Raw genomic sequence first — 15,134 nt, 5'->3', positions numbered from 1 at the left:
GTCCTACAATACTTCAATCACTCTCTCCAGCATCATCAGAGAAAGTAATGACAGACACAGTCCTACAATATTTCAATCACTCTCTCCAGCATCATCAGAGGATGTAATGACAGTCACAGTCCTACAATACTTCAATCACTCTCTCCAGCATCATCAGAGGACGTAATGACAGTCACAGTCCTACAATACTTCAATCACTCTCTCCAGCATCATCAGAGGAAGTAATGACAGTCACAGTCCTACAATACTTCAATCACTCTCTCCAGCATCATCAGAGGATGTAATGACAGTCACAGTCCTACAATACTTCAATCACTCTCTCCAGCATCATCAGAGGAAGTAATGACAGTCACAGTCCTACAATACTTCAATCACTCTCTCCAGCACCATCAGAGGAAGTAATGACAGTCACAGTCCTACAATACTTCAATCACTCTCTCCAGCATCATCAGAGGAAGTAATGACAGTCACAGTCCTACAATACTTCAATCACTCTCTCCAGCATCATCAGAGGAAGTAATGACAGTCACAATCCTACAATACTTCAATCACTCTCTCCAGCATCATCAGAGGAAGTAATGACAGTTACAATCCTACAATACTTCAATCACTCTCTCCAGCATCATCAGAGGAAGTAATGACAGTCACAGTCCTACAATACTTCGATCACTCTCTCCAGCATCATCAGAGAAAGTAATGACAGTCACAGTCCTACAATACTTCAATCACTCTCTCCAGCATCATCAGAGGAAGTAATGACAGTCACAGTCCTACAATACTTCAATCACTCTCTCCAGCATCATCAGAGGATGTAATGACAGTCACAGTCCTACAATACTTCAATCACTCTCTCCAGCATCATCAGAGGAAGTAATGACAGTCACAGTCCTACAATACTTCAATCACTCTCTCCAGCACCATCAGAGGAAGTAATGACAGTCACAGTCCTACAATACTTCAATCACTCTCTCCAGCATCATCAGAGGAAGTAATGACAGTCACAGTCCTACAATACTTCAATCACTCTCTCCAGCATCATCAGAGGATGTAATGACAGTCACAGTCCTACAATACTTCAATCACTCTCTCCAGCATCACCAGAGGAGGCAATGTCACTCCTAGACTTACATGATGAGGGACCAACTGGTCATATCCTCTGTTACTTCCTGTTGCACAGAAGGCCATGGACACCAGAGCAGCAGTTGGCCAGAGATCGTAAGCAGAACGTTTCTGAGGAGATAAACAATAAAAATCCAAAATCAAATATCTACTAAAACTTTTTCTGTATTCTTCAAATATCATTACATATGACATTTCCATATTTATTGATGTTTTCCACACCATGAGTGACGATACCAAAAATATAACACCAAACATTGTGAGAATTGATGGTTCCAAATACATTTGATAAATGCTCAGAAGTTTGAGATCTACTTGTAATGGGTAACTGCACTGTATGAATATCTTATAAAAAGCCAACAATTCCTGAAAGTTGGCCAGAAAAATATCTATCACTTTGACAACAGTGTAGACAGCCTCTGTGGTCTGGTTGTGGGACAGGTCAGCTCAGAGTCAGTATACTGTCTTGGTGGGGTATTCATGTTACACTGAGGCATGGTATCTCAGTGGGCTAGCATTATAAATCAGCATCAGTCACACACACACACACATGCATGCACGTCGCTATATAAGTGCAATAATCCTGGACATGACGTTACACCTCACCTCATAAAAGTGTAACAGGTCTGCAGTTGTCAGACAACATGGCAGATTCCGTATCACTATGGACTTCTGATTGGTCAATCACCTTGTGAAGCCAGATGTTGAGAATAGTCCCTTCATAAAACTGGATTCTACCTTAATGCAGACAAGTCAACCCACCGTTATTGGACTTGGATTGTCGTGAGTCTGATCAAAGAAGATGGCATGAGCCATGGTTTGGACTAGGGGCTGGATGCGGGGCTGGACAAATGACCCAACTGGGACACCTCCATATCGGTGAACGAGCCTGCCTTCTTCGTGGGCATCCCAGGCCGTCAGCGCCTCTGAAACATGATGTGAGGTTGTGCTGAGGAGTGATAAAAACAATATCGAGTATATTCTTGTTATAAATTATCTGGTGCCAATGTTAGGCCAGAAATCAGAATATACATATATTTGAGTAGCTCAATATTTTTTATACTGTGCTGCCGACCTAGTATCACAATTGGGGAAAATCTGGGATTCAGAAACATGATGAACGGATCCTGGCATAGCTAAGGGATGTAACTCTGCTCAGCGAAATGTGATGAAAATCTGGGATTCAGAAAAATGATGAACGGATCCTGGCATAGCTAAGGGATGCAACTCTGCACAGTGAATTGCGATGCCTCAGCACACTTGGCCAACTGTGCCCCCCATAGTTACCTCTGATGAGAGAGTTGATGCCCAGTCTGTTGATGAAGAGATTGTCAAGATGCTCGCCTCCAGTGAACAACTCCGCAATCACATACAGGTCAGGCTGCACCTTTCTGGCAGCATCCAACATGTACTACAAGACAAGTTTACTGGTAAGGACCAGTTTGCGATGGGCAAAATATAATTCAGACCAGGAAATTCAGATGTAGGTCCCGTGACAATATTGTTGAAATAAGTATCACTACAACATAACTTTGCATTCTCATAACCTTAAGCCAGGTAATATATTAACATAAGCACACATATCACAATCATTGCTGTCTTTTTCTTACAACACATGAGAGGTAATTACTGTGTCTACTCATAACTTAGTCCTCCTGCACTGAAAACAAAAAATTCTTCAACTTCATAATACTCTTGGGTTGTTTCATTGTTAGTGTGGCAGACACAAGTATTAACATACAGTTTTGTTGTACATATGTTTTATCTATTTGAGGTCCTTTAGGTTTGTAATATTATTTTAAGTTGTTAGGAAAGTAGGTTCTTAGTTCAATATCTATTATGGGCTTCTGGATTAGTTTACTTATAATGTAGAGGGTGGTTGGGTTGGTCTATGTTTGTGTCATTGTTTCTCCTCTTTGTTCTAACCCAAGCCTTGTTTCCATTGGCTTGTTCAAACTGTGCACTTTTCATCCATCTTGCACTTGACAATACACCAATTCAGAAGTCAGTCAACAATTTGGACTTGGACAGATCTGGGATAAATAATTCGATTATTAAGGTTAGTAATCTATAAAATTGCTAGCTAATCTCTATGTATGTATTTAAATAATAATATAACTTATGTTATCTAAGTTATGTGGAATGTTGTTTCAGTATTATTAACATGCTTATCTTTGGTATGGTGATTGTGTCACCATATTACTAAGTTAATAATTAAATAAGGCTAATTAAACACTATAAATGCTTTTCATCCTTCTTCTTTCTGTGTGTGAATGTTTGAATGAATGCGTTGATTTTTATCATTGTGTAAATACTGAATTTGTATGCAATGTCAAACATTGTATGATAGTTTGTAGTTAGTTATATTTCCTCAATTGTATTCTGTGTGTTACATTTATTCATAGTTGATTCTGTAATTAGGAGCGTGCTGACAGCTACAAAGCTACCACGCAAGGCGGCTGCCTGGAGAGGACAAACACCCCAGTGTCACCCACAGGGTACACATAATTTACATGTTTGTTGTGTCATGAAGTATATTTTGTAAATAGTGTATCATACCAAATGTATGATCAGGTAATGAATTAATATAGTAGTTTCAACAAAGTGGTAATTGTATTTGTAATGTTCATTGTATGTTAGAACCGTGGACCATCTATATATTGTAATCTTATCAGTAATGTCGTGATCGAGTTATCGCCCTTGATAAATCGTTTGTTTACTTCAGGGTAAGATAATGATGTTATATATCATTGATTATTAAGTTCATGTTGATGTAATGAATATAGACTATGTTTATATTAAATGAAAGGTCGCTTTGTATTGTATTAATATATGTGTGTATGAAACCTGTGTACTACTGTTTTTATAATCTTATTGTTTGTACATTACAGGGTGTCATTGTTATCTACTAAGGCAATAAAGACTCACACCCGTAGCCTGTGTTGGACCTTGTATTTGCCATCACAAAACCCGGTTACATTAGGACTAGTTTGAGAGTATACCTCAGCCACATGTATGGGTGTGCTGTGACAGTTGTCCAGTCTCACACCATGGAAGATCCGAGCAGTTGTCTCTGCATAGTCTCTCATGTGATTCCAAAGATAGGGACAGTCTTCTGGTTTCTGTCCATAGCGTAGCTTCACACTGTCTCCCCATGCTAACAGTTCTCGTTGTATATACACATTAGACCCTGTGAAAAATAAATACGGATTCATTATAAAACTAATAAAGCTATTCTGCATGGTAGTTGGGCATTAACTTGTACATATGCTTCACATAAAAAAGGAATCATGAAGACCAGGTCACTAATGAGGCTCACTAGGAGTGAGTGAGTGAGAGTGCAAGTGCTTGATAATAGTGTTAGAATCTACACCGAAACGTCGCTCCTAATTGTAATAACGAAGTTGTTCATGTGCTTGATAACGGTGTTAGAACGTACACTGAGACGTCGCTCTTAAATGTAATAAAGAAGTTGTTCATCCATAAATCCTATCAATGTGTGATGCCAGGCTACCTGTTCATCTATGATAAGAAGCAGATAAGTGTCACATGACTTACATTTGGAATCAAACACTGACTCAAACGCTTCCAAATTCGGCCCTTGGAGTTGTCATTATCAGGCCTACTAAAGAAATTTCACAGATTTTTATTAAATAAAATAAGTGAACAATGTCAGCACTAATTGATGTCTTTACATACAAAAGAATATACAGTGATCGAAATTTATTTTTTGGGGAGTGTCCTGGGGTGTTTCAGGTCTTCTCCTATGGTCTTTGAATCTATTGATGCCCTAAATCTGTTACTTTTCCTATGGTCTTTGAATCTATGGATGCCCTAAATCTGTTACTTTTCCTATGGTCTTTGAATCTATGGATGCCCTAAATCTGTTACTTTTCCTATGGGCTTTGAATCTGTGGATGCCCTAAATCTGTTACTTTTCCTATGGTCTTTGAATCTATGGATGCCCTAAATCTGTTACTTTTCCTATGGTCTTTGAATCTATGGATGCTCTAAATCTGTTACTTTTCCTATGGTCTTTGAATCTATGGATGCCCTAAATCTGTTACTTTTCCTTGGTCTTTGAATCTATGGATGCCCTAAATCTGTTACTTTTCCTATGGTCTTTGAATCTATGGATGCCCTAAATCTGTTACTTTTCCTATGGTCTTTGAATCTATGGAAGCCCTAAATCTGTTACTTTTCCTATGGTCTTTGAATCTATGGATGCCCTAAATCTGTTACTTTTCCTATGGTCTTTGAATCTATGGATGCCCTAAATCTGTTACTTTTCCTTTGGTCTTTGAATCTATGGATGCCCTAAATCTGTTACTTTTCCTATGGTCTTTGAATCTATGGATGCTCTAAATCTGTTACTTTTCCTATGGTCTTTGAATCTATGGATGCCCTAAATCTGTTACTTTTCCTATGGTCTTTGAATCTATGGATGCTCTAAATCTGTTACTTTTCCTATGGTCTTTGAATCTATGGATGCCCTAAATCTGTTACTTTTCCTATGGTCTTTGAATCTATGGATGCCCTAAATCTGTTACTTTACCTATGGTCTTTGAATCTATGGATGCCCTAAATCTGTTACTTTTCCTTTGGTCTTTGAATCTATGGATGCCCTAAATCTGTTACTTTTCCTATGGTCTTTGAATCTATGGATGCTCTAAATCTGTTACTTTTCCTATGGTCTTTGAATCTATGGAAGCCCTAAATCTGTTACTTTTCCTATGGTCTTTGAATCTATGGATGCCCTAAATCTGTTACTTTTCCTATGGTCTTTGAATCTATGGAAGCCCTAAATCTGTTACTTTTCCTATGGTCTTTGAATCTATGGATGCCCTAAATCTGTTACTTTTCCTATGGTCTTTGAATCTATGGATGCCCTAAATCTGTTACTTTTCCTATGGTCTTTGAATCTATGGATGCCCTAAGTCTGTTACTTTTCCTATGGTCTTTGAATCTATGGATGCCCTAAATCTGTTACTTTTAACACTAGGGTGACATGAACGCCTGGACTTTCACACTTAATTTTGAGCACTGCAAACATGGCATTTCTGTGGCTGGCCTTCTATTGTCTCTCTCTGATCACCTCCGACTCCGAGTAAAGTTGTATATTTATAAACTATCTCACACTATGCATTTCACATTCTTCTTTCGATCCTTAGTGGAAGTCATCAGACATCTACCGTATATCGCTGTGTATAAGGCAAGTTTTTCGTACCTAAAATGAGGGGGCTAAGAAGGGGGGTCGTCTTATACACGGAGTCGAAGATCTCACATTTTTTTCCACTGTCGATGTCAACCGGCGTCCGATAGCCAGCCCAGCATTTGACAATAAAACTTCGCATTTCGTCCTAAATAACTGTTCAAATAACTATTTCCATACATAAACATGATTTGTATCTCTTTTCCTTGAATAAAGTTTAATAATTTCTGCAAATAAAGTTGAAATGACCCTCTCCTTGATGCAGATTGTCAAACCAGCTGACACGGTAAAACAATCAACATCCGTGAGTAGAGAGCCGGAAGTACCGGTAATCATTTGCATATTGCACATGTGACCTAACATGTGATAACCGGTGAAGCTGAAATCAATTCCCGCTGTTTTCACAATTGTATTAACAAGTGCTGGAGACGGTGTGTACAAGTGATTGTGGAATAAACACGCTGAATGTGAAGCAAACATAAGCCTAGTTAGTTACAACATAGTTAATTGGCGATTAAATTACTCACCATTGTCTCTTATATGTTATTACTTCATAAATGAATTTTATTTTACGGGCACCAATTTGGTATCGTACCATGTAAACACAAAATGGCGACGTGTGCCGGAGTTACACACGCGACCTATCATTGTAGAAAAAAAACAACGCAAGATAAACATATTTTTATTGCATATATAAGGTTTGTGTGTGCACTTGTGATGTGTGCGAAATACGCATCAGTCGGAAAGCGCACATTAAATCTCCAAAGTAACTAACTAACTAATTTGTGATGTCCGTGTGCGAAATACGCTACAGTCGGCAAGAGCATGTTAAATCTTCTACCGGTATATCAGTCAGACTTGTGATGTGTTTCATTCCAGGTCGCCTTATACACAGAGTATAGGATTTTGGGTTGATTTTTAAGGCGTGTACAGGGGGGTCGTCTTATACGTGGGGTTGCCTTATACACAGCGATATACGGTACATCACGTAGAAAGCGGGAAGCAAAGACAGTATCGGAACTTCCAAAGCAACCCTCCCTAGAGTACAATTGTTGTGCTATGCCAAAGTAGAGGTGCCAGCTCTCGTCTCATGGGCATTGGACATCACTGGATTGTCGAGCGCAGTCAAAAAGAGACAGTGGTATTTGAGACTTCTGTGGTGGCTGCTGTGGAAAGTGGAATGAAAATTTCTCAAGGGTGTGTTGAAGTGGTCGTGCAGCCTCTATGTACATGCAGAGCGCTTTAGCCGGGCATAAGGAGATGTCATCATGGTCATCTGGGTTGAGGACAGATGCCAACAAACGGTCTGGGTGTCCTGGAAGTTGATATTTTTTTAAGAAGATTGTTTTTTAAGAAGCTGGAAACCATTGTTTAGGTATGTTTCCACACAGGATTGAAAGAAGGAGAAATCCATAGTGAGAGATTGAATAAGTTTAAATATTTGTAGTTAAGAAGACCACTGGACTTGTTGATATCAAAGAGTGCTTGCCAGAACTACATTATTTTGTAAACACTTTGTCTCATACCTTCTTCAGCAAAGTTTTTCAGAGGATCATCCCCCATGACCCATCCGTTGACTGCCATCACACGGGCGCCCTCCCCTGACGTGACCTTCTGCTCCGCCCAGTCGACCGTCCCGCTGTGAGACTCCGGCCACACAAAGTAGCTGAAACAGTGGGACATGAAGTTTGGCATTGGAGTTGGTAACGGTAACTCGGGCACTCCGGTCAGGTGGGTCCTGAGTAGGACCTGGGTACCTACAGGTGTACCTAGACCCACAGTTAGTGATATATATTGTTTAATGACAGAACAGAACAAGTCACTAATGTTCGCATTTCTTTTTGACGAGGCACATATTCTTCCCCTGTGTAGAAAATATACATCTTCAGTCAACTTCAGTCTATGCATGATCAGGTCATTTTATATGTGCATCTTAATAGTTTTTGTCAGGGCTCCGGTAAAACAATTGGGTACCCGGGTAGTGTCAGGGAATAGGGATCAGGTACCAGAGTAGTAAATTTGGACTCTACATGAAATCATTAACAAAATCATCATGAGTGAGTGAATGCTGTCCAGTAAGGAATATTCCATCAATATCATGGCAACCTGTCAATAATTAAGTCTGGACCAGGAAAACCAGGGACTGAAAGCATGAACAGGGAACTACCTCATCAGGGCTTAATAACATGCAATCAGTCAACTCACAGATCTGATCTATAACCATTTTGATTCTTCTGACAAGCATCAGGTAGAATGCTTTCAGCCTACTCCAACCCTGGAATCCCCACATTTAGCCACATGAACGAAGACTTGCCCTTAACAAACACAAGCCTGTAAACTGTGACACTAACCTGTGCATCAAGGGCTTTTTTCCTGTGACGGTTCCAACCTGGGGTCCATTTGGGTCAAGAAACCGCCACCTTACATTGGCAACAAAGTTCTCAACAGCAACCTTGATGATTTCCTCGATATCCCTTTCCTTTGCACCATTTAGCTCATTCAGCCTGGCACGCAAACTGTCACAGCACTTTGTAATCCGTTCCTGTCTGTTAAGGACACCGGGCCTTAAACATAGGAAAACAAACTGAGAATCTGAAAATCAAATGTCTACTATAAAACGCATGACAACTATTTTGTCAATTTTAATTTTGTGTCATTAATTATTTTTACTTTTCTGAACAAGAGCGCAACAATAGAACTACTACTGCCCATGATGCTATAAATTAATAGTAGCCCGCTAGCCTGTGGTTAGTGAAAAAGTCAAAGGGCAAGTTGTATACATTGTATAGGATTTGTTTTATCATGTTAAAGTTTGGTTTGGAATGATTTAAAAACAGGCCGTGTTGATATGCTGAGGTATGACCCATTCTGTCAGGGTAGTTCAACCAAGACATTAAGCCTGACCACCTGATCAGTCCCATTGCCTCTTATGACCAGCATAGGCTGCTGGAGACCAACCGGTATATTTTATACAACAGGATTAAGTGTCCAGCTGCTATGACCTGACATCAGTCCCTGGAGTGTTTGACTTCATAAAATAACTCAGGGATAAAGTCTTCTTGCACACTTTTTCACAACTCTTGTTCAAATTATGACAACTAAAGCATGCAAGCACTCAATACTCAAGAAAAGTACTTACTTATCCATTGATGCAACTAATACCTTAAGCTGTAACTACTTGAAGACATTTGCTCCTGACATTAAATTTGAAAGCAGGGTCACTAAAAAGTACTTGTGAACAACAAAATACTATTTTCAGTGAAATATCAGTGAAATACAAGTCACTTTAAATTTGCACTCAAAGTCTCGCCTAAAACATTTAACAGTATCATAAATTAGAATAACCTGAATTTGAAATTTGATATTTCATTTTGGGATTTGTTCCAGAATTTACTTCATTTTTGGCCGAATATTGGACTCCTTCTAAAACACAATAGCTTGTGTCCAAGGGCACTGTTCCACAAAATTTCCTTATGATTACTGCAGCTACGATATATAACAAAAACAAACAATAGCCAGTAGTTCTAAAATAGGTTTGTGGAATTGGTCCAAAGTGCTTGAAACCAATTCCAGTACTATTCATTCTCATCAGCCACTGAGGTCCCCTAAAATGATAATAACTAGCTAGTAAGACAAGCATTCTGAGTCAGAATCAACTTTAAAATATGGTGATAGCTAAATAGACAGATTTTTTATTCATGCACCGATTGTCTTTAAATGTAATATCCGGTTATGTATGACTGTTTAATAATCTCATACCAACTTTGACTGGAGTAGGTCCAATAGTTTTTTAGATATTGTAGTAAACGTGGGTACCTTAAATTACCTTCCAGACTATAGCACAAACTGCAATATTTCTTGTGCAGCATGTGTCACGGCCTTGTGGCATCCAATCTACACACTGCTTCAATATCAGGCAACTGTAGGTTTACACAAAATTCCTTCACTGAGTTGGGCTTCCATGAGTTACACTCTGGACAAATTTCATTACATGACTGAAAATAAACATGTGTCACTACTACAATGCACCTCAGCCATATGCAATTATGGTGATGGAGGAACATTGCCCATACACATCTGTGGAGAATGACCCAACACCTCATCTACAATGTGAAAATGTAACTACTCTTACGCCTTCTGACAGATTACAATCACAGACACAGTGTTCACTCTAGACCATTATGACAGTAAAACACTCAGCTATGGGTGGCAGACATGGCCTCCAACACAAAACAATCTCCTATTCATCAATGTTGCGGGTGTGTCTACATCAGACGTGAGCAGTGTGCATGTATATGTTATGAAGCAAGCTCTGTCACACTGTGTGACACTTCCATTAACTTCCCAAGTTACAGTGCAAAGAATGATTTATTGCTGTGAGGAGCTTGGTTACAAAGCATCAAAGTAGATGTGCCTGTTGCAGTACTTGACAGGCTGTAGGTGAGAGTGGCCTAAGCTCACCTGACTAAAGCAAGAGAGAGTGAGTATGGTCTTATGCTGTTTTTAGCAATATTTCAGCAGCATCACGCCAGGGGACACCAGAAATGGGCGCGTCAAACATTGTACCCATGTGGGGAATCGAAACCATGCCTTTGGTGTGTGGCGCAAATGCTTCAACCACTAGTCTACTCCACCACCCAGACTAACGTAAGAATATGACCCTTGTTTTCCTAACAATCTAAAGAAAAAGAAAGCATAACTTTGTTTAATGCCACAGTCTAATCATGATGAGGAATGTCCACAAGACGAACATGTCCACAAGTGAGTCATTATAATCTCTGCTATCCCCACATGGGCTCTGAGTGACCATACAGTTTTGTCACAGACAGGCTAACCAAATGCCCCCTCCCCCTCCCACCCCACCCCCATCCCCCACCCTCCAGCTGAATGGCAACTAGAATGAACACTGCAGACACAGCATTCACTAATGTTGAAACATGATGGTTGAAAGGATGCAACAGGTACAATGAACATCAACCACAGGAAAACCATGCATCAAGATAAAGTTCATGAAATGTCCTTCCAATCTACATTGCAGGCACAAGCCGAAGTGAAACAAAGGGGCAACTACAGTCATATAAAGAGTGCATTATCAGTGAAATAATAGCACTGGAGAAACATAAACCTGATCCAAAAGTCTACAACCACTTCATTCTACTATAATTTTGAAAGCGTAGAATACAGGGTCAACAAAATGCTACCGTGCAGACTTGGAAACACATGTTGGAAGAAAATAAAGTTTGTAATTTGATTATTTCTTATAGGGTGGGCAGGGATCCAATAAACAAATAGTAATGGCCTTATTTTAACTTACTCATACTTAAGTCAAAACAAAAATGTTAAATGAATTGGATGGACGACGGACACTGCGCAAATGAGTAAGCTCTACTGGTCTAGGATCATTTGAGCTTATGAAAGAAAGTCCATCTGCTAAAAAGTGATGTTAGTCTAATATCTAAACCTGACAAAGAAAATGAAATACTACACAATACATGTACCTGTTGTCATGGTTACCGTCCTCGCTGTGAATAGAGATAGTATTAATGAACACAAACTACCAACAACTTGATGGAAGCTTGACATAGCCTCTGGTTTTACTGAAGTGAGTGCATGTGGGAGTTTATTTTGACTGAATTACCAGGTTTACAGTTTTATCCAGCTAACAAACCAGTGGCTGATAGTGTCAACACTGATCCCTTATAAGTGGGGTGAGGTTGAGAAGAGATGGACAATGCATTCAAAACTATTTTAAGACGTGTGTGTGTGTGTGTGTGTGTGTGTGCGCGTGTGCTTGAACTAGTGACACCATGCCACAGTTTAACATGGATACCCTCCTCATACACCAACCAGTCCTTGTTCAATGCCGAGCATTTGACAGGGTAACAACAAGTAGCATCTTTAAACGCTTTTTTGTATGATTCGGCCGGGATTAAACCACTGATTCCGCTCTCCAGGCAGATGCTCTATCCACTAGATCATGGAGGTGGTCTTGATGACACAAACAGATAATACAATCTGTCCGGTCCCAACTTCCCTCATGTTTGTTCATCCAGTTCTGTTGTTCTATGCCTCAGCAATATGCCAGCAACATGAAGGCATCAGATAAAGCAGTGCCCAATGTTTACTCGTCTCTTAGAACAAGCATGGGTTACCCTGGACCAACCCAGAATGGGGTTACATCCACGAGCTATTGATAAGCTGCAGCCATCGTGACCAAGCAATCCCCTAGAATCAGACATGAGCTATGTGTATTATTAATCTATGTTAAAGCATCTAATGTTTAGAAGTTACAGGTGGTACACATCAAAGATGTTATTTCCACATAAATAAGTTTGCAATTGTTTTAGTCTGTTTGCTTTAAAGACAACTCTTCCTACACTTTTAATACCATGTCCTCCACAGTGAGATGATACAGCCATGATTATGTACCTGTCTGTGTTGTAGAGCTTGAGGACAGTGTCAGGGTCCACCTTGGACTTCAATCGACGATACTGGGGGTCCTGAATTATGTCCAAGACTTCCTTGCTCTCTGAGATGTGACGGTTCTCTGCATAGATAAAAACATGTTCAAGCATACTGAGCTTGGGCAACCCTCTTTGACAGAGCAACGATTTTGATCCCCGTTTCAGTAAATGTCATATATACATCCGTCATATTCACTTATCATAAACGAGGGTTCCGGTAATTTTTCTTCAGACTAAGAATGATCAAGTCTGGACCAGGCAAACCAGTGTCCAATAGCATGAGCAACAAATCACACATTAGGTGTGAGGTACAGAACATGCTAAAGGTGCAAGTGATGAATTTGATACATCACACTGAAGTTACAATAAAGCTAGGTTACAATTCCTCAAAAGAAAGAAACAGCAAAAATCACTCAAAGCTGAAAAATTGTGAAACTCACCTTCAATACCTCTCTTGAATTCCTTCAGTGTTCCATCCACAGAAACAGTGTAGAACTCCTGAAGTCTGTAGCGAGGAAACACCTCAGTGAGCAGCACATGCCGAATAGCCTGCAATGCCACATACCATAGTTGATGTGCTAAGTGCTCTTATCATTTAACACAAATATACATATTATTATCAAAACAAATTTCAGTTGACTTTTGCCAATTGTTTATTCCCACCCTTTCTTGACACAAGTTTATAACACACAATCTAACCTTTGTGACCATTATGGACAGTATTTCAGTTATATAACAGTGCATCTAGGACAGGATGTGGTAGGAAAGAACAAAGGAATACAATTCCTGGACGTTTACCCCTTAAGAGACATTCACTAGCACATTTATTGTGCCCACAACCAAAAATAACAATAAGGTCAAATCTGGAATATGAACCCAAGAATACTGGATCCTGACATGACCAAGGGACACAACTATGATAGTTTGCACCACTTTAACAAATCAGCCACCCCTCAAGTCAGTAAGTAAGAGGCGACTAACGGAATCGGATGGTCAGGCTCGATGACTTGGTTGATGCATGCCCAATTGCGTAGATGGATGCTCATGATGTCAATCACTGGATTGATGGTCCAAACTCAATTATTTACAGACCACTGTTATATAAACAAACAAACAAACCACATTCAAGTGTTCCATTAGGAATAAAGGGTGAGCCACGAACAGCCAGCCAGTTCATCGACAAGGTAACAGCTGTCATGAAGAATCTATTTAGTCTGTTATTCTTCAATAACAACCCTTCACAAATTTTTATTGTACCATGGGTCATTTCAACTATTAAAAGAAAAAAACATCAATGATACAAAGAATTTTGAAGACAATGTTTTATCTCATTCATCAGTCATTAGAAAGAATTAGCAAAGAAAAAGAAGAAAAGGTTTTAATTTAAAGACGGTCATCACATTTTTGTGATACTTAATTACTCTGTAGCATGGACAGGTAAAGTTGGACATCCCTGGCATATTTAGGAGATAAACATACTGTGTCTTGAATGTAGAGCTAGGTTACCTGTAGATTTAACAGAGCTAAATTGAATTTGGAACCAAATGTGCAGCTTTCGTTCATATCGCTTATTGTGCCATCATAGTCATACAAAGAGAAGCGCCAAATACCAAGCGCTCTGTTGTCCTAAAAGATTCACGAATTTACCAAATTCATGGTAGAATTCTGGATTCCAATTAGCATGACAAGAAGTTTCTAATTTCATGCTATTTTTATTGCCACAGAGTTTTTCTACATAAAAGAATTTATGTGAAGTATTGGTAAACAGTTAGCCGAGATACTGTCAGTCAGAAGTACCGGTACTCATCTGGGAAGCAATGGTCATGAAGTTTTTTCAGAATGAGCAGTAGATCACAAGTGTGACTCATCGAAACCAAGCACGTAGTGAACGTATGATGGCTTGTTTTTATAGACACTGAAGCAGAGCCTAAATATCAAAACGGCATCATGGTTGGCTTAGATTCAGAATATTTGTAAAAAAAACACAAGATACTTCAATGTTTACTGGAGCGGTCGGGTAGCCTAGTGGTTAAAGCGTTCACTCATCATGCTGAAGACCCAGGTTCGATTCCCGACATGGGTACAATGTGTGAAGCCCATTTCTGGTGTCCCCCGCCGTGATATTGCTGGAATATAGCTAAAAGCGGCGTAAAACCACACTCACTCACTCACTCAATGTTTGGTTTTGTAAGAAATGTTCAATCTAGATGCAACTCAACCTGATAACAGGACACCCCTTAGTTAGTCTGAATAGCCAGAATGCACGTATTCCGGCCCAGGGACTAAAAAAAGGTTTCAGCATCTGTTAGGACCATATATTTCATGCAAAATTAAGCCCT

General features: G+C 39.6%; 1 protein-coding gene across 3 annotated transcripts in view; it reads right to left on the bottom strand.

The window, feature by feature from the left end:
- The window catches only part of LOC139478193 (glycogen debranching enzyme-like), a 59,506-nt gene that overhangs the window by 26,520 nt on the left and 17,852 nt on the right, over nt 1–15,134 (bottom strand). For 2 of the 3 annotated variants that reach the window (XM_071260563.1, XM_071260564.1), the window contains exons 5-13: nt 13,236–13,344; nt 12,761–12,878; nt 11,830–11,853; nt 8,683–8,895; nt 7,858–7,997; nt 4,122–4,309; nt 2,407–2,530; nt 1,882–2,045; nt 1,129–1,230 (exon numbers count right to left, since the gene is read on the bottom strand). In XM_071260563.1, the coding sequence (XP_071116664.1) occupies nt 1,129–1,230; nt 1,882–2,045; nt 2,407–2,530; nt 4,122–4,309; nt 7,858–7,997; nt 8,683–8,895; nt 11,830–11,853; nt 12,761–12,878; nt 13,236–13,344 (1,182 nt within the window). The remainder of the gene's footprint in view (nt 1–1,128; nt 1,231–1,881; nt 2,046–2,406; nt 2,531–4,121; nt 4,310–7,857; nt 7,998–8,682; nt 8,896–11,829; nt 11,854–12,760; nt 12,879–13,235; nt 13,345–15,134) is intronic. The other variant, XM_071260565.1, reaches the window with a different exon arrangement.

The sequence above is a fragment of the Haliotis cracherodii genome, unplaced genomic scaffold (assembly GCF_022045235.1).
Source record: "Haliotis cracherodii isolate W230 unplaced genomic scaffold, xgHalCrac1.p SCAF_4, whole genome shotgun sequence".
Taxonomy (NCBI): domain Eukaryota; kingdom Metazoa; phylum Mollusca; class Gastropoda; order Lepetellida; family Haliotidae; genus Haliotis; species Haliotis cracherodii.
Note: the sequence above shows the minus strand (reverse complement) of the source record. Positions and strands in the feature narration are given on the sequence as shown.